This window comes from Chiloscyllium punctatum, chromosome 9 (assembly GCF_047496795.1).
Source record: "Chiloscyllium punctatum isolate Juve2018m chromosome 9, sChiPun1.3, whole genome shotgun sequence".
Lineage (NCBI taxonomy): Eukaryota > Metazoa > Chordata > Chondrichthyes > Orectolobiformes > Hemiscylliidae > Chiloscyllium > Chiloscyllium punctatum.
The window spans coordinates 73,446,270-73,470,980 of record NC_092747.1 but is presented as its reverse complement, the minus strand read 5'-3'; the positions used below and the strand labels follow the sequence as shown (position 1 = coordinate 73,470,980).

At 41.1% G+C, this 24,711-nt stretch overlaps 1 protein-coding gene across 1 annotated transcript in view; it reads right to left on the bottom strand.

Annotated features, from left to right (window-relative positions):
• Window positions 1-1,572: 1,572 nt before the first annotated feature.
• Window positions 1,573-24,711, bottom strand: part of LOC140481697 (centrosomal protein of 63 kDa-like) — a 77,644-nt gene continuing 54,505 nt past the window's right edge. Inside the window, exons 6-7 of the mRNA XM_072578273.1 lie at window positions 4,729-4,874; window positions 1,573-1,639 (exon numbers count right to left, since the gene is read on the bottom strand). Coding sequence (XP_072434374.1) covers window positions 1,573-1,639; window positions 4,729-4,874 — 213 coding nt within the window. The remainder of the gene's footprint in view (window positions 1,640-4,728; window positions 4,875-24,711) is intronic.

Below are 24,711 nucleotides of genomic sequence, written 5' to 3'. Positions count from 1 at the left end.
GTGTTAATATCTAGATGAAGGAACTGAGGGCATTCTGGCTAAGTTTGCAGATGATACAAAGATAGGTGGAGGGATGGGTAGCATTGAGGAGGCTGCAGAAGAATTTGGACAGGTTAGAAGAAGAGTGGGCAGAGAAGTGGCGGATGGAGTGCAATACGGGAAAGTGCGAGATTGTCACTTTGGTAGGAAGAATAGAGACATAGACAATTTTTTAAAATGGGGAGAAAATTCAGAAGTCTGAAGTACAAAGAGGCTTGGGTGTTCTAGTCCAGAATTCTGTCAAGGTAAACTTGCAGATTGAGTCAGTAGTTAGGAAGGCAAATGCAATGATGGCATTTACTTTGAGAGGACTTGAACATAAAAGCAGGGGTGTACTTCTGAATCTCAATAAGGCTCTGGTCAGACCACATTTGGAATATTGTGCACAGATTTTGGACCCTGTATCTCAGGAACGATGTATTGGCTCTGAAGCATGTTCAGAAGTTCACAAGAATGGTCCCAGGAATGAAAAGCTTAACATATGAGGAACATTTGAGGACTCTGGGTCTTTACTCAGAGTTTAGAAGGATGAGGAGGGATCTAATTGAAACATACAGAATACTGAATATCCCAGACAAAGGAGATGTTGGGAAGATGTTTCCATTGATAGGAGAGACTTAGACCTGAGGGCACCGAGGAAGACCTAGGAATAAGGCCTAAAAGTAAAGGGAAGACCTTTTTAGAACAGAGATAAGGAGAAACTTGTTCAGCCAGAACCTATGGAATTCATTGCTACAGAAGGCTATGGAGGCCAGGTCATTAAGTATATTTAAGACTTAGATAGATAGGTTCTTGAGGATCAAGGGAATCAAGAAAGCAGGAGAATGGGGTTGAGAAACTTATCAATCATGGTTGAATGGTGGAGCAGACTCAATGGGCTGAATGGCCTAATTTCTGCTCCTATGTCTTCTGGTCTTATTCGTCAAGGCCAATACTTTTGTGTAGAATGGAAGAAGTGCTACATTGTCAAAGGCACCACCCTTCACAGGTGACGTTAAACACAAATCTGCTTTTTCAAGTGGCTATAAATTACTTGACAATAAGGTAATCAGTAAGTTTTCCCTATGTCTTGGCAATGTTTCTCACTTAACCAATACAATTGAAGCTACATTAACTGATGCTTTGTTTAATTTGTTGCTTTTGGGACCCTGCTTTGTGCAAATTGTTAGGTTGTTTTGCTTAATTAAATAGAATGTCTGCATTTCAAGACCCTCTTTTTGTTGTGAAAGGCCTCCCAGTTCTGGAGAGCTGTAGATTGATCTAAATCCAGAAGATGATGTGGCTGATAGTCATTTGGGATGTGACAGGACAAGAATATTAAAGGTGAAAGTGAGACATTTGAAAAGAACTGGCAGTGTTTTTACTGGTGGAGGATTTGAAAAGCATTCCAAACATTCTAAATAATGAAGGGGCTAAAGTTGGAGTGGAATGATGGGGAGGGGAAAAGTACGATAAAAAAATTGATAAGTCGCCTGAACCCAATGGGCTGTATCCTAGGAATTTAAAGGAGGTAGTACATAGATAGTAAACACACTAGTAATAATCCTCCCGTTTAATTCTAGAATACTCCCAGAAGATTGGAAAACTTTCAATATAATATCTTCATTCAAAAATGGAGAGAGATAAAAAAAAAGTTGATTATAGCCCAGTTAGTCTAAGATTTGCATCTACTATAAAGAATAAAACAGTACAGCATTTAGAACCTCATAATACAATTAAGCATCAGCCCGGCTTTGTGAAGGTAAAATCATACCTGACAAGGTTATTACAATTCTTTGAGGAGATAAGAAGCAGTGTAGATAAAGAGGAACCTAAACTATTAATTCAAAAACTGAACTAATGCTCTAGGGTTAAAATTCTGTCATAGCAGATGGTGAAACTTGCACTCAATAAAAAAATATCTGGAATTAAGTATCAATTAATAACCATGAAGCCATTGTCGTTTGTCAGAAAATCCCATCTGGCTCACTAATGCCCTTCAGTGAAGGGAATATGTCAGCCTCGCCTGGTCTAGCCTGGCTTACATGTGACTTCAGACCCACAGCAATGTGGTGGACTCTCAAATGAAGTCTGAAATGGCCTAGCAAGCCACTCAGTTGTATCAATCGCTACAAAGTCTCAAAAAAGAAATAAAATGGGACAAACCATTTACCATTGACCTATGCCCTGAAAAATACACTGTCAACAACAGCATTGTTGACCCTGCAAAGTCCACCCTTCCAATAGCCGAGGGCTATGTTCAAATGTAACAAGATCAGGATAATATCCAGTCTTGGGCTGAAAAGTAGCAATTAATACTCACACACAAAAATGCTAGGGGAATGACCATCTCCAATAAGTGACAATGTAACCACTGACCTTTGTCATCATATGGAATCCCCCACTAACCATATCCTTGTGGTTTCCATTGACCAAAAACTTAACTGGACTCACCACATGTACACAGTGGCTACAAGAGCAAGTCAGGGATTAGGAATACCACAGCAAGTAGCTCACCTCCTGACTGTCCAAAATCTATCCACCACCTACAATTGAATGCCTCCTGCTTGCCTGGATGGGTGCAACTCCAACACTACTCAGGAAGCTTGACAGCATCCAAGACACTATATCCGTCTCCTCTACCGGCAAAGCCAGAAGCAGCAGTGTGCAGGATGCACTGCAAAAATTCAAAGATCCTTAGACAACACCTTCCAAACCCTGACAATTTCCATATTGAAAGACAAGGGTAGCAGATACATGGAAACACTATCGCCTGCAAGTCCCCCTGCAAGTCTTTCACCATCCTGACTTAGAAATGTATTGCCACTCCTTCACTGTCAATGAGTCAAAATCCTGGAATTCCACCTCGTGGGAATTGTGGGTCAATCTACAGAATGTAGACTGCAGCAATTTGAGGTGTGATTATGCTGTCACTTTGAAGGGTAATTTTGTCTTGGGCATTTTTAAAGAGAAGTTGTAAAGGCAGTGGTACAGAACTGGCTACTGAAGATGGCCTAAGTAAACAATGTGATGTCTTTTTGTTCAAAAAAAACAATTGGAACAATAGAAACAACCCCAATGGGTATGGACGGCTCTCAGATCAGGATGCTGGGTTTTGCTTTTTCCCAGCAGTCAGAAGCTGTTTGGGGTCTCAGAAGAGTTGGAAACTTCAGTGAATGATTCCACACCACTATTTTCTGCAAAATCTCTCAATTTTTTTCCTCTCCTGGATTGGAGTTTGAACTGGATGTAAGAACCTGCATCAGAATTTGCCTTTTTGCCAAGGAGTGTGTTTATGGGATGTTATGATTTTTTTAACAGCTAATCAAGTAATAGGTATAGCTAATTAAGTTTGCTGATAGTTAAGGAATTCTAAATTGCTCTTTCACTTGTTTGTATTTTACTATAGTATTTAAATAAATTGTGTTTTGCTTAACTTTCAGTAATTTGACCTGTTACATCACATCTACCTTTAAAATAAGGGAAAAAAATAGGGTCTGAACTATAGTATTAAAAGATTTTGAGGGGGCCTGGTCTCCTCCATAACAATGCTGACTAGCCAGTGATGCGCACATCCCACAAGTGAATAAAAACAAACAAAAAAATCTTTGTTTCTGCCAACCATCCTTATTAAAATGTTCTTGAGTACTCTGGAATTAGCCAGCAACAGATTAACCCTGATACTGTTTCTCATTTACCTCTGACACAGACGCACAAGGGCACTGACATATCTTACTTTCACTTTACTTCCTATTTCAATGAAGGGCACATTCAGAAAAATTGTGTTCAACTTCAACTAAGGGGTCACACTGTACACATCTGTGCCATACATTTCATAGATTAACTAAAAATGAACTACAGAATGATTATTTATAAAAATGAAGTATGTCCTCATATTTTAGTTTATGAAGTAGAATAAGATCATTGGGGAGAAATTGTATGGCATATATGGATCTGTTGGAGTGTATGACTGGAGGTAATGTTTCTGTAGCAAGCGAAAAGGGAAGATAGATAAAGTAGCTGTTGTGCATTAGATATTTCAGGTGCTTCCTGTTCTATGATATTTCACTCACAACGCTTGTGCAAGTGTTCAATGATGTAAAGCAAATATGAAAAGACAAGTCTTTGGTTAGTACTGTTCTTCTGCCTTTACTGTCATCAACCTAGTGCAGCTTAAAACATTCAACAAGCAAAAGTCCAAAAGGTGTCCTTTTGAGCAGATCATAAAATCCCTAGTGTAGAAAGAGGCCATTCGGCCCATCGAGTCTACACCAGTCCTCCGAAGAGCATCCCACCCAGACTAGATACCCCTACCCTATTGCTGTAGCCCCATATTTACTGTGGCTAATCCACATAATCTGCACATCTCTGGACTGCAGGAGGAAACTGGAGCACCTGGAGGAAATCCACACAGACGGGGAGAATGCACAAACTCCACACAAGACTGGAAACAAATCTGCATCCCAGCACTATAAGGTAACAGATGAGCCACTGTGTCCTTAGAATGGAAACATTGATGGAATGGACAGAAATCGATGAGGTCCTTCTTTAAGTATGCAATTCATATTCAAACATGACAACATGAAATAAAATTTTGGTCAAAGACAATTTAAAAAATGACTTCAATTTTCTGTAGTACACTTAACACAATAATGTATATAAGCACAGTTCAGCAGTATCTGTGACAGTTGCTGACCTGCTCAAACTCACCTAATAACTCTATCTTTATGCATTATGGACTCTTTGGCCCTGGCTAGTTCCCTGTGCAGTTGCTTTTGCTCCATGTCTGTCACTTGCAGAAGATCATCCCGTGACTGCAATTCAATTTGAAGCTCTGAAACTTCTGATTCCATTTTCTAGATATACAAAAACAACATTTGACTCTGGTCACTATCATGTGCTCCAAGATCAATGGTCTCCTTTTTTTTTAAAGATATTTTTATTAGAAAGTTAACATTTTTACACGTTTACAAAAATAAACAAAACTCTCAAATACAAACATTGATATACATTTAAATCAAATATACAACAGCCAAAATTTAACAAAAGAAAAAATTACCGAAAAAGAAAAAAATAACAAAACTCAACTGTCTACTAATCTAACCTACAACTAACCAGAGTGTATATTTAAGTCTCTTACATGCTCGGAATGCGTTAACATCAATTGTAATAAAACCCTTATTTGTGTGGGATTCCTCTCCTAAGGGGCCCCGGACCAGCCAGGTTTGTAATCTCAATTAAATAAAAGCCCTTGTTAGGATAGGCGAAATAACTGTATTTATGTAATTCAAGAAGGGCTGCCATATTTTATAAAATAATTCGGTCTTTCGGTGCACCATATTTGTAAGGAAGTCAAGGGGAATACATTCCATAATTAATCTGTGCCAGTTTGAAAGTCCAGGGGGGCCCTCAGCCACCCAGTTCACCAAAATATTTTTCCTTGCACAGAAAGAGAGAATAGAAAATAGTCTCTTCCCGTGCATATCCAGGGAGGGTAAGTTCGAAAAGCCCAAAAGGAGAGATACAGGGTCCACTTTAATTTCCATTCCTAAAATTTCTGTCAGGGTACTTGCTACTTTAGTCCAATATCTACGGATCTTATGACAGGTCCATAGGCAATGTACAAGAGTGCCCACCTCTATTTTGCATTTGGGACAGATTGGAGATGCTCCTGCCTTAAATTTTGCCAATCGATCCGGTGCTGTATGGGCCCTATGAAATATCTTCAGCTGGATAGCCTGGGTTCTGTTACAAATAGTAATTCTTCTAGCATTTTTCCAAATATCATTCCATGTTTCTATAGAGATTTCTAGTCCCAAATCCTGATCCCATGTTTTAAGCAGATTGTCCATATCTCCTGATACTTCATCATGTAGTAAATGATAAATAGTACTGACAGAGGATACCCCCACTGGTCGTAGGACACTACATTCTCTATCTAATTTATAAAGACTACCTAATAACGTAGTCTTCTTCTGTATATAGTCTCGAATTTGGAAGTATCAAAAGAGGTCTCCATTAGGTAATCTGAATTTCTGACACAGCTGTTCAAAAGACATCAGGACCCCATCCTTAAATAGGTCCCCTAGACATGAGATACCCCTGGATCTCCAGAGTTTAAAAGTGGCATCGGTAAACCCCAGTTGGAATCCCCATGCTCCCACTATCGGTACATAGGGGGATGTTTTATGTGAGTTAACCTAATTTTGCCGCATTATATTCCAAGCCTTAATTGTGTTTAGTATTATAGGGTTTTTACAGTGATCTGTAATGATTTTCCTCTTGTCTGAAAATAAAAGGTTAATAAGTGGGTATTTTACTTGAGAGGCCTCACTGTCCAGCCAGATTGATTGTGGATCAGACAAGACCCAATCAGCTATGTAACTTAATAGGGAACTTAACTGATATTTCCTAAAATCTGGAAAGTCCAATCCTCCCCTTGTCTGTGGAAGCTGTAGCTTCTTCAGCTTAATGAGGGGCCGTCAATGATTCCAGATAAAGGAACCCAACCAGCCATATAATTTACGTAGAGCCATCCTCGGCAGCATCATTGGAAGCATTCTCATAGGGTATAGGAGACGGGGCAGGACATTCATTTTAATTAGTGCTATTCTACCCAGCCAGGAAATTGGAAGGTCTCCCCATCGCTGGAGGTCCTGCCTTATCCTTTCCAGTAAATGCAAAAAGTTAGCCTTGTATAACTGACCAAATACTGGGGTAATAAAAATACCTAAATATAAGAAACCCTCCAGGACCAGTGAAAGGGAAAAAGGGATCCGTCCACTAAGTGGGGTATCATAGCAAGACCACCCATTGGCATAGCCTCCGATTTTGAAAAATTAATTTTATAGCATGAGAATGTGCTAAATGTATTAATAACTTGGATTAGGCGAGGTATGGACATCAGAGGATTACTGAGGAATAGAAGAACATCATCTGCATACAGGATAATTTTATGTTTGCCTGTACCAATCCTTGGGGCCGTTATATTAGGATCAGCTCGTATAGCTTCTGCTAGTGGTTCAATTATTAGCGTAAATAACAATGGCGAGAGAGGGCATCCCTGACGGCAGCCCCTATCCACACTGAAGCTATCCGAACTTAATCCATTGGTAACCACAACTGCTTTGGGATCACTATACAATGTTGAGACCCATTTGGTAAACACCTGTCCAACGCCAAACCTTTCCAATGTGTAAAACAAATATGACCATTCAACCCTATCAAATGCCTTTTCCGCGTCTAATGAAACTACTACTCCTGGTATCTTTCCCTGATGACAGGCTTGAATCATATTCAAAACCCTTCTAATATTATTGGATGATCTACGGCCCGTCTGATCCTCCTGTATAATATGTGGTAGTACCCTTTCTAGTCTCAGTGCTAATGTTTTAGAAAGGATTTAAAAATCTACATTTAGCAAGGATATTGGTCTGTATGACATACAATCTTCTGGATCCTTTCCTTTTTTAAGGATAAGAGAGATATTTGCCTCTTTCAGCGAAGGCGGGAGACAGTCCTGACTATATGCATAGTTATACATGTCCATAAGTGGACCAGCCAATATTTCTGTAAATTCTTTATAGAATTCAGCTTGAAAATCATCTGAGCCCGGTGCCTTACCGCTCTGAAGTTGCCTAATTGCATCAAGTACTTCTTGGACTGTTAGAGGAACATTTAGGACCGATACCTGTTCCGGAGTTAGACCTGGAAAGGTCAAATTTTTAAAAAATGACTGCATCCTCCTAGTCCTATCTTCACAATCCTGCGATTTATATAACTCAGAATAAAATTCTCTAAAGATCGCATTAATCTTTTTATGATCATGAGTCAAAATACCCGTACTTTCCTTTATAGACGTAATAGTCTGAGGGCCCTTTTTTTTCTTCGTGAGAAATGTTAAGTATCTACCTGGTTTGTCGCCATATTCATATAACCTTTGTTTTGCAAATAATATTTCCCTCTTAGCTGTTTGAGTAAGCGTAGTGTTTAGAGCTGTCCTAAGGGCCGTAATCCTTTGCAATTTAATAATAGAAGGTCTATCAGTGTATGCTGTTTCAGCTGCTTTTAAGCAAGCTTCAAGCAGACGTTGTTGTTCTCCCCTCGATGTTTTCTGGGTCGCTGAGTAGGACATGATCAAACCTCGTGTGTAAGCTTTGATGGTCTCCCACATCATTGATGGGTTGCTAGCCGTACCTGAATTAATTTCTAAAAAAGTTTTAAATTCTTGAGAGAAGTACTTTACAAATTTAATATCTTTCATTAGGAAGGGGTCCATACGCCAATGCCAAGGGGATGTCCCATTGTTCCTTGCCTTAGTTTCCATATATACAGCAGCGTGGTCGGAAATTGCTATACTACCTATTTTACAGGATGATATGGAATTTTTAAAAATCGAGGGGGCAAAAAACATATCAATTCTGGTATGACATTTATGTGGATTGGAATAGAAAGAAAAATCTCTGCCCTGTGGATGAAGACATCACCATACATCTACTAATCCTAATTCTTTGTTCAGATCCACCAATTGTCTAGATCTGGGAGATACTCCTGCAGTACTCTTAGGAATCCTATCTATTTCCGGATCCATAATACAATTAAAGTCTCCCCCTATAATTGTATGATGGGCACCAAAAGCCATCAATTTTGAAAAGGCTTCCGTTATAAATTTAAAGGGGTGTGCCGGGGGGGGGGCAGTACAAATTTAAAATCCCATATTCCTTTCCATTTATGAGGGCTTTAATCAAAATATATCGTTCAGATTCGTCTTTTATCTGATTTAGGATTTTGAAAGGGAAATTCTTCCAAACAAGAATAACAACTCCCCTGCTTTTTGAGCTAAAAGAAGAAAAAAAGGCCTGATCAAATCCACCCTGTCGTAATTTCAAGTGTTCTTTATCCGACAGGTGTGTCTCCTGTAGGAGAGCTATATCTACTCTTTCTTTCTTAATATTTTCTTCCTTTTGACTGGCGTATTACTCCCCTTGACATTCCAGGTGCACCACTTAACCGACTGATCAACCATAATCATCTGGGCAAATCCGAGACTCCTCGGGAGGGGAAACCCTATCCAGAACATCCCGAGCATAGGGCATATAAAATTTACAAAAATAAAGGCTCTCTAATACGCTCACAACAGTATAATAAAAAACTATTTCTAAATAAAAAAAATATAAAACGTATCTAAGTGGAGATTTTCCCCCTTGTTCCCAAGGGGTGTCACTTCCTCTCCCAACCAATGCCCCACCATTGACCCGGGCGCTCCTCAATAAAATGAGGAGAATTCAGATATAATACAAGGCTAGAGTTAACAGTGAGCACCCTACCCTCACCCATACCAACACCTGGATATATTTGGTAATGTTAATACCATATATAAACATATAACTATAAAATTACAACCTCAACAAATAATAATTAAATATAATAATACAAAATAACAACCCCGCTCCTAAAGACAGAGGTAAAATAGAATAAGGTAACCACCTCCCCCCACCAACACTAACCAAACTCCCCAGCATGTGTGTATATATAAAAAAATTATATATATAAATACACATACATACATACCCACATATATACATAAAAAAATAAAAGAAACAATCCCAAGGGGGATGGGGGAGAAAATCAAATCCCTCTCTCCACCCCCCATGATAATATTAAACAGTAAGGTAAGAAGAAAAAAGGGGGGGATATAAACCAAAGCAGGGGGAAAGGCAAACCAACATCCATTATCTCTTACAATTTATCTAAGAGAATCCAAGAATTCCTTAGCCTTTTCTGGTGATCCGAAGTTATACATGGATCCTTCATGGTTAAAGCGTAGCATCGCTGGGTAGCGTAAGGAGTACTGAATATTTAAGTCCCTTAAATGCTTCTTCGCCTCGTCGAATGCCTTCCTCTTTCGGACCAGAACTGGAGAAAAGTCCTGGAATAACGTGATCTTGGATCCTTTATAGATCATAGCTTGGGGGTCTTTTCCAAGATTTCTAGAAGCTTCTAGGAGTATCTGCCTCTCCCTATAGCTCTGCAGCCGGAACAGGACCGGGCGTGGGCGCTGGTTCGAGCCGGGCCCGTGTATTGCGACCCGGTAGGCCCATTCTACCCTTACCTGGCCTGATCCAGCTTCCATATTTAAAGGCTGTGGCAGCCACTGCTCCAGGTATGCTGTAAGCTGGCCTTCCTCTTCCCGTTCGGGAAGGCCCAGCAAACGAATATTTTTTCGACGACCTCGATTATTGAGGTCGTCAATGTAATTCTCTAAGGTCTGGACTCGTTGTTCGAGAGTCCGGACCTGATCCACGGCCGATTGCGCAGTAGTTTCGGAGGTCGCGGCCTTTAACTCTGCCCCTCTGACTCAGTGCTCGATTTCCTGGATGTCTCAGTCGTACTTCTGCAGCGCAGCCAAGAGTGAGTCCCATCGATTTCGGGACTCCTCGATAAAAGCGTCGATCTTCGCATCCAGCTTGGAGATCATCTCCACAAGGCTTGTCACTGTAGGTAAGTCCCTGGGGCAGCTGTGGACACCTCTGCTGCAGCTGAAGAGGGAGAGGGTGGGGGAAGGGGTCCTGCTTGCTGAGAGCCGCGGGCTCCCTTCCCTTTGGTAATTTTTACTAAATATTAGACTGTTTAAATGTAATACTAAGCAACTAATTAAATTTAACAGCTATTATGAATGATTTGGCGAGTGTGGTGGGGCTGGGTGACCACTTTACCCAAGTCTTGGGAAGAGCACTATAGACTCAGACTTGCTGGGTCGCCGCCATCTTGGATCCCCCTCCATTTTTTCTAAGCACTTTCTACTTCATTTACTTCATGTGGCTGTGCTCGTTCTGAAATATGTATTCAAGAATTGACAGTGTTAGGTTAACACAGGAAAGTAGATTTTTAGTTTTTGCCAGAATGCATTGCAAAATCACAGTCATCACTCTTCACTGAAACCAATGGGTAGAAATAAAGATTAATATTTTCAGTATTCATTTATAATTGTCGATATACCTTGCCATAACTGACAACTTGAGCCACTCATTGCTCACAACACCAAATATAAATAAAAGCTGCCTGTGACATGATGATTGGGTCTGCTATTGCATGTCTCATTGGAGGCAGGTTGTCCTCTATCTTGCTAAAAGGACCTCTGACCCTTCATGGATATTTTTGGCTTATATAGATTATTCGGATCAATACTGGAAGGGTGCACCATCTCTCTAGTCCCACTCCTTCACAAACCACAACGTAAAATAAAAATACTTTTTCCAATTACCAAGATGACTAATTACATACAAAAAGAGAAGTAACTGGAAAAGCTCAGCAGGTGTGGCAGCATCCAAGGAGCAGGAGAATCGACGTTTCGGGCATAAGCCCTTCTTCAGGAATCCTGATTCGCCTGCTCCTTGGATGCTGCTTGACTTGCTGCGCTTTTTCAGCAACACATTTTTCAGCTCTGATCTCCAGCATCTGTAGTCCTCACTTTCTCCTCTATGAAGAGAAATCAAAGTTAACATTTCGGGTCAGGTTACTCTTCCTCAGAACTGATGGCAGCTAGGAAAATATCGATTGAAATGCAGAAGATAGGGTGGAGGGGATGGGGGTAATTGGTAAAAGATAGGTAGGGATAGAGCCCAAAGAGAGAGGAGAACAGTTGGACAGACAAGGAATCGATACTGATCTGGCTGGAAGGGTGAATAATTGTTAATGGAAACTGTTAGTAACTAAAAATAGGTACTGTGTAATAGCAGACCATGTCATGAAATCATAGATATGCATGGCACAGAAACAGACCCTTTGGTCCAACTCATCCATGCTGATCAGATATCATACCCTAACCTCGCCCCATTTCTCTCTAAACCCCTCCTATTCATATACCCATCCAGATGCCTTTTAAATGTTGTAATTGTATCAGCCCCCTCCACTTCATCTGGCAGCTCATTCTATACACGTACCACCCTCTGCATGAAAACATTGCCCCTCAATGTATCTTTCCCCTCTCAATCTAAACCTACGACCTCAAGTTCTGGACTCACTCACCCCAGGGAAAAGACTTTGTCTATTTACCCTACCTACGCCCCTCATGATTATATAAACCTCTATTAGGTCACCCCTCAGCCTCCGATGCTCCAGGGAAAACTGTCCCAACCTAATCAGCCTCTCCCTATAGCTCAAATCCTCCAACCCTGGCAACATCCTTTTAAATCTTTTCTGAACCCTTTCAAGTTTCACAACATCATTCCAATAGGAGGGAGACCAAATTGCACGCAATTTTCCAAAGTGGCCTAACCAATGTCCTGTAAACTGCAACATGACTTCTCAACTCCTGTACTCAATACTCTGACCTATAAAGGATAGCATATAAAATGCCTTTTTCACTGTCCTATCTACCTGCGACTCCACTTTCAAGGAACTATGAACCTGCTCTCCAAGGAACTATGAACCTGCACTCTTTGTTCAGCAACATTCCCTAAGACCTTTCCGATAAAATGTTGAAGTCCTGCTCTGATTTGCATTTCCAAAATGCAGCACTTCACATTTATCTAAATTAAACTCCATCTGCCACACCTCATCCTATTGGCTCATCTGATCAAAATTCCATTGTTCAAGGTAACCTCCTCCACAGTCCATTACGTTTCCAATTTTGGTGTCATCAGCAAAATTACGAACTATACCTACTATGTTCACATCCAAATCATTTATATAAATGACAAAAAGCAGTGGACCCAGCACTGATCCTTGTGGCACTACACTGGTCACAGGCCTCCAGCCTGAAAAGCAACCCTCCATCTTCTACCTTCGAGCCACTTCTGTATCCAAATTGCTAGTTCTCCCTGTATTCCATGAGATCTCTCCTTGCTAACCAGTCTCCCATTGGAAACCTTGTTGAACGTCTTACTGAAGTCCACATAGATCACATCCACCACTCTGCCCTCATCAATCCTCTTCGTTACTTCTTCAAAAAACTCAATCAAGGTTGTGAGACATGATTTCCCATGCACAAAGCCATGTTGACTATCCCTAATCAGCCAATGCTTTTCCAAATACATGTAAATCCTGCCCCTCAGGATTCCCTGCAACAACTTTTCCAGCACCAATGTCAGGCTCAACAGTCCACAGTTCCCTGGCTTTTCCTTTCCCTTTCTTAAATAGTGGCACCACTTTACCCAACCTCCAGTCTTCTGGCACCTTAGCTGTGATTATCAATTATATAAATATCTCAGCAAGGGGCCCAGCAATCAATTCCCTAGTTTCCCACTGAGTTCTAGGGTACTCCTGATTAGGTCCTGGGGATTTATCCACCTTTGTGTTTTAAGATATTCAGCACCTCCTCCTCTGTAATATGGACATTTTTCAAGATGTCACCATCCATTTTCCCACATTCTATATCTTCCATGTCCTTCTACGCCGTAAACACTAACGCAAAATACTCGTTTAGTATTTCCCCCATCTCCTGCGGCTCCACACATAGGCTGCCTTGCTGATCTTTAGGCGGTCCTATTCTCTCCCCAGTTACCATTTTGTCCCTCACGTATTTATAGAATGCCTTTAGATTCTCCTTAACCCTATTTGCCAAAGCTATCTCACATCCTCTTTTTGCCCTCCTGATTTCCCTCTTAAGTATACGCTTACTGCTTTTATACTTTAAGGGTTCACTCCATCTCTGCTGTCTACACATGACATGTTTCCTTCCTTTTATGACCAAAACCTGAATTTCTCTAATCATCCAGTGTTCCCTACACCTACCAGCCTTGCCTTTCACACTAAGAGGAATATACCATCTTTGGACTCTTGTTATCTCATTTTTGAAGGCTTCCCATTTTCTAGCATTCCCTTTACCTGCAAACATCTGCCTCCAATTAACTTTTGAAAGTTCTTGTCTAATACTGTCACAATTGGCCTTCTTCCAATTCAGAACTTCAAATTTTAGATCTGGTCTATCCTTTTCCAACACTATTTTAAAACGAAAGAATTATGGTCACTGGCCCCAAAGTGCTCCCCCACTGACACCTCAGTCACCTGTCCTGCCTTAGTTCTCAAGAGCATGTCAAGTTTTGCACCTTCTCCAGTAGGTACATTCACATACTGAATCAGAAAGTTTTCTTGTACACACTCAACAGATTCCTCTCCCTCAAAGCTATAGCAGTCCCTGTCTATGTTTGGAAAGTTAAAATCCCCAACCATAACGTCCCTATTATTCTTACAGATAACTGATATCTCCTTAAAAGTTTGAATCTCAATTTCCCTCTGACTATTGGGGGGTCTATAATACAATCCCAATAAAGTGATCATCCTCTTCTTATTTCTCAGTTCCACACTCAGTACAGCTGTAATGCTATCCCTCGTCAAAAATGCCACAACCCCATCTGTCTTGCCTCCCTTTCTGTCCTTCCTGTAGCATTTATATCCTGGAACATTAAGCACCAGTCCTGTCCATCCCTGAGCCACATCTCTCTAATTACTATGATATCCCAGTCCCATGTTCCTAACCATTCCCTGAGTTCATCTGCCTTCCCTGTGAGGCCTCTTGCATTGAAATAAATGCAGTTTAATCCCTCAGTCCTACCTTATTCTCTGCATGCCCTGCATGTTTGACTCACTCCTTTTGCCTCCAGTACCCGTCTCAGATTGATCTCTTTCTTACCTATCTCCCTGAGTCCCACCCCATCGACCTTAGTAGTTTAAATCCTCCTGAGCAGCTCTGACAAATCTCCCTGCAAGTATATTAGTCCCCTTCCAATTCAGGTGCAATCCATCCTTCTTGTACAGGTCACTTCTACCCCAGAAGAGATTCCAGTGATCCAAAGATGTGAATCCTTCTTCCCTGCTGCAGTCCTCAACCACACATTCATCTGCTCCATCCTCCTATTCCTACTCCCACTAGCTCACAGCACTGGGAGCAATCCAGATATTACTGCACTCAAGGACTGCATTTTTAAAATTCTGGCCTAACTCTCTATATTGAATCTTATCCTTTTCTCTTCCTATGTCATTAGTTTCAATGTGTACAACAACCTCCTGCTGGTCCCTCTCCCCTTTGAAAACATTCTGCACCCTCTCAGAGATATCCTTGATCCTGGTACCAGTGAGATAACAAACCATTTTGATTTCTCGCTGTTAGAGCAGAAACGTCTGTCTACACCTTTGAATAGAGTGTCCCCTGTCACAAATTGACGCTTGGAACCTTACATACCCTTCACTACATTAGAACTTGGCTGTTTATGGTACATTCCCCGAGAATCTATCACCCCTACATTTTCCAAAACAGCACACTTATTTGAGATAGAGATAGCCATAAGAGACTCTTGCACTACCTTTTCTGCAGTTAACCAATCTACCGGACTGTATCTGCAGCTTTTTTCCATTCCTATAACTGCCATCTATCTCATCCTCTAGCTCCTGTATATTCCTTATGGCCTCTATCTGCCACTCCAAATGACCCATGCAATCTGACAGGATTCACAACCAGGCACGTTCAGCATATGTAATCATTATTAACTTGGAAATTCTCCCTAATTTCCCACCTCACTCTGCTGAAGGCCATCTCTGCTCCTTCACAATCTCCATACTCAGAAAATAGCACCACCTTATTGCTCTAAAAAAAACTGCACCAGACTAATTTAGTACTTATGGTTTATATTTTTTAAACTTAGTCAAGAGACTGTTCTCAATAAGACATATATTTAAGAAAGAATCCACTCTACTCACCATTGTAGATTTGGTTAGATTAGATTACATTACATTACAGTGTGGAAACAGACCCTTCGGCCCAACAAATCCACACCGACCCGCCGAAGCGCAACCCACCCATACCCCTACATTTACCCCTTACCTAACACTACAGGCAATTTAGCATGGCCAATTCACCTAACCTGCACATCTTTGGACTGTGGGAGGAAACCAGAGCACCCGGAGGAAACCCAGGCAGACATGGGGAGAACATGCAAACTCCACATAGTCAGTCGCCCGAGGCGGGAATTGAACCCGGGTCTCTGGCGCTGTGAGGCAGCAATGCTAACCACTGTGTTGTAGTAAAGTTACATTTAAAACTTATGCACTCATCTGCTCCTGTGTTGTGAGCTCTCCCAACAGGTTCCTCCAAGGTCAGCTGTGAATTTTGATATTTGTAAATTTTTCCTAGGCACACTCTGATGTCCAGAGATCCTCGAATTCAAACAGCAAAGGCTTGGTATGTGTGGTAGGGGGACATGGAGGAGTTCAGGCCCTAAAATTATTGAACGCAATATAGAGTCTGGAAGGCTTCAGGCTTCCCAAGGAGAAGGTGAGTTGTTGTTTTCGCAGCTCGCGTTCACTGAAGCACTGCAGCCAACCTGAGACAGAGATGTTGGGCTGGCAACAGAGGGCATTATGTTAAAGTGACAGGCAACTGGAAGCTCAGGGTCCTGTTTTGCGACCGGAACGTAAATGCTCTGCAAAGTGGTCATCTAATCTACGTTTCATTTCCCCAATGCAAAGGAGACCATATTGGAAGCAGTGAATGCAGTAGACTAGATTGCGAGAAGTGCAGGTGAAATGCTGCTTCACTTGGAAGGTATGTTTGGGCCTTCATATACTGAGGAGATGGGAAGTAAAAAGGCAGATGTTACACCTTTGACAGTTGTAGGTGAAGGTGCTGTGGGAGGGTGCTGGAAGTGAAGAAAGAGTGGACCAAGGTGACCTGGAGGGAATGGTCCCTGCAGAAGGTGGACAAGAGAGGGGAATGTGTCTGGTGGTAGCATCTCGCTGGTGTTGGAAGAAATGGCAGCTGAACTAGCTACCATCAGTTCTGAGGAAAGGTAACCAGACCTGAAATGCTGACTTAGATTTCTCTTCACAAATGCTTCCAAACTTGCTCAGCTTTGTCAGCAACTTCTGTTTTTGCTTCTGATTTACAGTATCCACAATTCTTTCTGTTATGACCACCAATTATATATCTTATCAAATGATCGATCGCTTGGAACCTTATGTACCCTTCATTACATTAGAGCCATTCTCAGTAACAGAAACTTGGCTGTTTATGGTACATTCCCCCGAGAATCTTTAAACATGATACATTGATCAGTTTCCTCAAGTCAAAATTATGGGTTTTCAAAACAATTTATTCAATATAAAATGAATAACTGATTAAAATAAATAGACAGTGTAAAATAAGTAATGAAAGCTTATCACTCTAAAGATCCTCAAAATTTTTTTAAAATATCGAAGAATGAAATCATCCTGCCAGAACAAAAACTACATAAAAATGTCACACACCTAATCAAATGATTAACATCTAAAGTTTATTATACTTTCATAAATCACTGTTCAGAACAATCAATCCTGACAATGAGTCTCCTGGGAGATTGGGGTGAGATGTGAGGTGTGAAAAACAGCATAAAGCTGTTTGTCAGTCTTCAGAGTATTTTTTGTATTCACTTACAGGCTGTTATATTACAGACAATTCACTACTCATTGCCTCATCCTTATCGCCCGATGTAAATTTACAGCCCTTAAAGTTACACTTCTTTAGGAAAATGGAGGCTACTTCATCATTCTCCCAATTTTTGCATTGTAGGTGGTAGAGAAAGAGGTGAGCCAAACACTGCAGAATACACAAAAATGATCAGCTTTTGTAGCCACAATACATATGTGACTTGCTCAGTTACTTCTCTGGTGAATGGTGTTGATGGTTGGAGTTTTGGTTATGGTTTAGTTATTTCATGTCAATTGGAGGTAGCTAGATTCTCTTAGTGGAGGTGGAGGCCTGGCACTTGTGTGGTGCAAAGACATCTTGCCAGTCATCAACTCAAGGTTGAGTGTTGTTGCGGTTTTGCTGCATGGGAGTACATATGATCAAATATTTGAAAATGGTACTGAACACCATAGAATCATCACCAAACAGGCACACATCTAGTTTTTAATGAAGACCCTTGATTAAGCACTTGAAGATCGTTAAGCTAAAGACATTGCTCCAAGGAGGTCCTGCAGCAATGTCTGGGGACTGAAAGAATTAACCTCTGACATTCAGCAGCTCGATATGACTCCATCAAACACAGAACCAACCTGACAACCATGCAAGATATCAGCACTTCTTTAATTCTGTCTTTATATAAAAGATTTGGACTTGAATGCAGGAAGTAGGATTAGTAAACTTGCAGATGATACCAAAATTGGTGGTGCAGTGGACAGTGAAAAAGGCTCCCTCAGAGGACCTTGACCAGCTGAGCTGAGGAGCCAGGGAATAGCAGATGGAGTTTAATCTAGATAAATGTGAGGTGCTGCATTTTGGCAGGGCTTCTACGCTTCATGGTAAGATCCTGGAGAGAGCTGCCAAACAAAGGGACCTTGGAATGCAGGTTCCTTGAAAGTAGAGTCACAGGTTGTGAAGGCAGCATTTATTGGTGAGTACATTGAGTATAGGCGTTGGGAGGTCATGTTGCTGCTGTATAGGATATTGGTTAGGCCACTTTTGGCTACTACATTTGATTCTAGTCTCATTGTTATAGGAAAGATATTGTGAAATGTGAAAGAGTTCAGAAAATATTTACAAGGAAAGTTGGAGAATTTGAGGGTTTGAAATATAGGGAGAGGCTGAATAGGCTGGGGCTATTTTCTCTGGAGTATTGGAAGTAGAGGGGTGACATTACAGAAGTTTATAAAATGGTAATGTACTTCGGTAAGGAGAATAGTCAATGTCTTTTCCCCGGGTAGGGAATTCAAAATTAGAGGGAATATTTTTAAGGTGAGAGGGAGAAGACTTAAAAGGGTGTGTATATGGAGCAAACTGCCTGTGGAAGTGGAGGAGGCCGACGCCCTTTAAATGTATCTGGATGAATATATGAATAGGAAGGGTTAAGAGTGATATGGGCCAAATGCTAGCAAATGGGACTAGCTTAATTGGGATATCTTATTGGCATGGGATGAGATAGATCGAAGTGCCTGTTTCTTAGCTGTACATCTCTATAACTCTTGTACACTGTATCATGTGTTCCAACTTAGTATGATTACAAATATCTTGCTCCTCTATTCATTAAGAATGTGGCTGATCTACGTTAAAAGTCACACAACACCAGGCTATAGTCCAACAGGTTTACTTGGAAGCACTCGCCTTCTCAGCGCTGCTCCAACCACCTGATGAAGGAGCAACACTCCGAAAGCTAGAGCTTCCAAATAAACCTGTTGGACGATAACCTGGTGTTCTGACTTATAAATTTGTACCCCCCAATCCAACACCGGCATCTCCAAATCATGGCTGATCAAATTTCAAATTTGATTGTAGGTTTCAAATTTGAAATTTCCATCTTCTCTGAAGAACTTTTGATTCCCTTGCCTAACAAGGCACTGCCCACCTCTGCCTTTAAAATATTCTCCTGTCCCACCTCCTGGAGCTTTGCTCCAAAATCGAACAATCCTGAGAGAAAACAAAATTTCATCTCAATCCTTAAAGGGTGAGCCTCAATTTTACAAACATGGTCCTCTAGTTCTGGACTCACTGAAAAGGAAACAAACTTACAATGTCCATCTTGTCAAGGTTGTTTAGGTTCTAATACGACAAACAAGTCCTCTATACTTCAGTGGAAATAAGAAATATAACCTTCTCACATATGATATTCTGTTCATTCCAGGTCTCAATTTAATAAACCTTCTTTGAGCTGCCTCCAACTCATTTGCATCCCTCATTAAAATCAGGAAACTAAAAGAGCACATAGTATTTAGATTTGATCTCATCAATTCCCTACATAATTGAAACACAACATCCTTAAGTGTTCAATTCCTATTGTAATAAAGGAGTGCATCCCATTATGCTTCTCAATCACTTGCTGTACCGTAAAAAAATTAACCTTTTTGAACCTCCTGCACTACGTGATAATACTGACACTTTAAAAAGGCTATATTGTCCTTGGTTTTTTTGAGAAATTGTAAAGGCAAAGGTGCCGAAGAATCTAGTTTTAAGAGACCTTTGGGTTTTTCTTAAAAACAGTTTAATGATGGAAGGGGAGTGGCCAGTTCCCCCAGTTCAGGATTTTAGTTTTTTTTAAGCTGTAGCAGTCACAATATATGAGAGTTCAGAAGAGTTGCAAGCTTCAGTAAAAAAATTCCTCTGACTTTCTCTGAAATCTCTCTCTGGATATTGTTCCCTCCTGCCTATAAGAATCTGTGTTGAATTTAGCTTTTTGCCAAGGAGTTTGTTTCTCAGATGTTACTGTATTTGAACAGTTAATTATTAATAGTTACTTTGTCCAGTACATTAAGTTTTCTAATAGTTATTTTAAATACTGCTTTCTTTTGTTCATGTTTCAACTGCAGTGTTTAAATAAATTCTGTTTTGCTTAAAGCTGTGTTGTTTGACCAGTTGCATCACACCTGGAATACCCACTTCACATCTGCCTTTAAAATTAGAAAAATGTTAGGGTCTAGGCTACTTCTGTGAAATATTTTGAGGGTCTGGCCTGTACCAACTATAATACTTGGACTTCTTTGCTTCTCAGAAATCTTCAGTTGTTCTCCAAGTAAAATTTTGTTTTTTTTTTAAATCTTCCTAGCACAGTGAACAACTTCACATTTTCCCACATTATGCTCCATCTGTCAGACTTTTTCCAATTCATTCAACCTATCTTAGTTTTCTTCACTATATTGGTGTCATTTGCAAATTTAACTATGGTGGCTATGCTCTCGTTGAAGTCATTGATACAAATTGTAATGAGTCGAAGCCCCGGCACAGATTCCAACAGTGGCCTAACCAATGTCCTGTACAGCCGCAACATGACCTCCTAACTCCTGTACTCAATACTCTGACCAATAAACAAAAGCATACCAAATGCTGCCTTCACTCTCTGATCTACCTGAGACTCCACTATCAAGGAGCTATGAACTGAAAGAACTTCAAATCTGTTGGATAATTGCAAATTCAGTCACACTCTTTTCTCTAGCCACTCACCAAGTGAGAAGATCCTATCTTATGGGCTGTGAATACTTCATGGTAAAAATACTTTCCCCTTCCATGGTGTCACATTACCTATGGTTCAGCCACAAGGTCATAACCCCTGAATTAAGGCTATTCGAATAGTAAACAATTACTTCAGCTGCATTTACCCTGGATCACACTGGCATCAAGCAGCTCCCACATGTTGCAACCATGAGTTTGTAAGATGTAGGAACAGAAATAGGCCATTCTGTTCATTGAGTCCGCTTTGCCAGTTGATCATAACTGATATGCTCCTCACGCCTATTTTCCTCCCTTATCTCCATAACCCTTAAACCCATTACCAATTAAAAATCTGTCTAACTGTTGCTTAAATTTACTCACTGTCGCAGCATACACCACATTTTGGGGCAGCAAATTCCAGTTTCATAATGTTTTGGGAGAAGCCAAATGGCTGGCTTCCACACTGCAGAAATTCTGTCTATAGACCAGTCAGCCTGACGTTAGTGGTGGGCAAGTGTTGGAGGGAATCCAGAGGGACAGGATGTACATGTATTTGGAAAGGCAAGGACTGATTAGGGATAGGCATGCATGGGAAATCATGTCTCACAAACTTGATTGAGGTTTTTGAGGAAGTAACAAAGAGGATTGATGAGGGCAGAGCGATAGATGTGATCTATATGGACTTCAGTAAGGCGTTCGACAAGGTTCCCCATGGGAGACTGATTAGCAAGGTTAGATCTCATGGAATACAATGAGAACTAGCCATTTGGATACAGAACTGGCTCAAAGGTGGTGGAGTGTTGTTTTTCAGACTGGAGGCCTGTGACCAGTGGAGTGCCAAAAGGATCGGTATTGGGTCCTCTGCTTTTTGTCATTTACATAAGTGATTTGGATGCGGGCATAAGAGGTACAGTTAGTAAGTTTGCAGAAAACACCAAAATTGGAGTTGTAGTGGACAGCGAAGAGGTTTACCTCAGATTACAACAGGATCTTGACCAGATGGGCCAATGGGCTGAGAAGTGGAAAGGTTCTAGGGACTGTTGCTGAACAAAGAGACCTTGGAGTGCAGGTTCATAGCTCCTTGATAGTGGAGTCTCAGGTAGATCGGAGAGTGAAGGCGGCATTTGGTATGCTTTTGTTTATTGGTCAGAGTATTGAGTACAGGAGTTAGGAGGTCATGCTGCGGCTGTACAGGACATTGGTTAGGCCACTGTTGGAATATTGCGTGCAATTCTGGTCTCCTTCCTATCGGAAAGATGTTGTGAAACTTGAAAGGGTTCAGAAAAGATTTGCAAGGATGGAGGATTTGAGCTATCGGGAGAGGCTGAACAGACTGGGGCTGTTTCCCCTGGAGCGTCGGAGGCTGAGGTTTACAAAGTTATGAAGGGCATGGATAGGGTATATAGGCAAAGTCTTTTCCCTGGGGTCAGGGAGTCCAGAACCACAGGGCATAGGTTTAAGGCGAGAGGGGAAAGATAATAAAAGAGACCTAAGGGGCAACTTTTTCACACAGAGGGTAGTACGTGTATGGAATGAGCTGCCAGAGGAAGTGGTGGAGGCTGGTACAATTACAACATTTAAGAGGCATTTGGATGGGTATATGAATAGGAAGGGTTTGGAGGGATATGGGCCGGGTGCTGGCAGGTGGGACTAGGTTGGGTGGGATATCTGGTCAGCATGGACGGGTTGGACTGAAGGGTCTGTTTCCATGCTGTACATCTCTATGACTCTAAGTAGCTTCTCCTCAACTCTGTTTTAAATTTGCGACCCTTTATCCTAAGATTATGACCTCTCATTTTAGAATGCCCCACAAGAGGAAGCATCTGCTCCACGTTTATTTTATCCACACTTTTTATCATCTTTAATACCTCAACTTTATCTCTCCTCGTTCTTTTAAATTCCAGAGAGTATAGGCCTAAATCACAAATCAACTATCCTGCTATTTTATATGTGTTTTTTAAAATTAACTACTTAAATAATTCAGTGGCTTTCCTTTTTCATAATTGTATGTTTTAAAAAACGACCAATAGTTTACTATTTGAAACCTTAGAAAAATAAGCCTTAACCACTTACCACTGACCAATAGTTCGCTTCCTCCCTGTAGTAGAGTAAGAACCAGTTCCAAACTGCTAGCATTAAAGAAATGCAAATTGCTTTCCAAAAACTTTAAAAAAACTGGAAAAACTCAGCAGGTCCACTAGCATCTGTGGGAAGACCAAAGTTAATGTTTTGATTCTAACAGGTGTATTTTTCAGAAGAAAAGACCAATAGACAATAGGTACAGGAATAGGCCATTCTGCCCTTCGAGCCAGCACCACCATTCATTACGATCATGGCTGATCATCCTCAATCAGTATCCTGTTCCTGCCTTATCCCTATAACCCTTGATTCCACTATCCTTAAGAGCTCTATCCAACTCTTTCTTGAAAGTATCCAGAGACTTGGCCTCCACAGCCTTCTGGGGCAGAGCATTCCATACATCCACCACTCTCTGGGTGAAGAAGTTTCTCCTCAACTCTGTTCTAAATGGCCTACCCCTTATTTTTAAACTGTGTCCTCTGGGTCGGGACTCATCCATCAGCGGAAACATGCTTCCTGCCTCCAGAGTGTCCAATTCTTTAATAATCTTATTCATCTCAATCAGATCCCCTCTCAGCCTTCTAAACCCAAGTGTATACAAGCCCAGTTGCTCCAATCTTTCAGCATAAGATAGTCCCGCTATTCTGAGAATTGACCTAATGAACCTACGCTGCACTCCCTCAATAGCCAAAATGTCTTTCCTCAAATTTGGAGACCAAAACTGAGCACAATATTCCAGGTGCGGTCTCACCAGGGCCCTGTACAGCTGCAGAAGGATCTATTTGTTTCTGTACTCAATTCCTCTTGTTATGAAGGCCAGCATGCTATTAGCTTTCTTCACTGCCTGCTGTACCTGCATGCTTGCTTTCATTGACTAATTGACACCTAGATCTCGTTGTACTGCCCCTTTACCAAAATGGATTCCATTGAAGTAGTAATCTGCCTTCCTGTTCTTGACACCAAAGTGTATAACCACACATTTATCCACATTAAATTGCATCTGCCATGCATCCATCCACTTACCAGCCTGTCCAAGTCACCCTGTATTCTCCTAACATCCTCCTCACATTTCACCCTGCCACCCAGCTTTGTGTCATCAGCAAATTTGCTAATATTACTTTTAATACCTTCATCTATATCATTAACGTACATTTTAAAAATCTGCGGTCCCAGCACTGATTCCTGCGGCACACCACTGGTCACTGCCTGCCATTCCAAAAGGGAGCCATTTATCACTACTCTTTGTTTCCTGTCAGCCAACCAATTTTCAATCCATGTCAGTATTTTGCCCCCAATACCATGCGCCCTAATTTTGCTCACTAACCTCCTATGTGGGACTTTATCAAAGGCTTTCTGAAAGTCCAGGCATACTACATCCACTGGATCTCCCTTGTCCATCTTCAGAGTTACATCCTCAAAAAATTCCAGAAGATTAGTCAAGCATGATTTCCCTTTCATAAATTCATGCTGACTCTGACCTATCCTGTTACTGCTATCCAGATGTGTCATAATTTCGTCTTTTATAATTGACTCCAGCATTTTTCCCACCACCGAGGTCAGACTAACTGGTCTATAATTCTCTGTTTTCTCTCTCCCTCCTTTCTTAAAAAGTGGGACAACATTAGCCACCCTCCAATCCGCAGGAACGGATCCTGAATCTATAGAACCTTGGAAAATGATCACCAATGCATCCACGATTTCTCGAGCCTTCAGTACTCTGC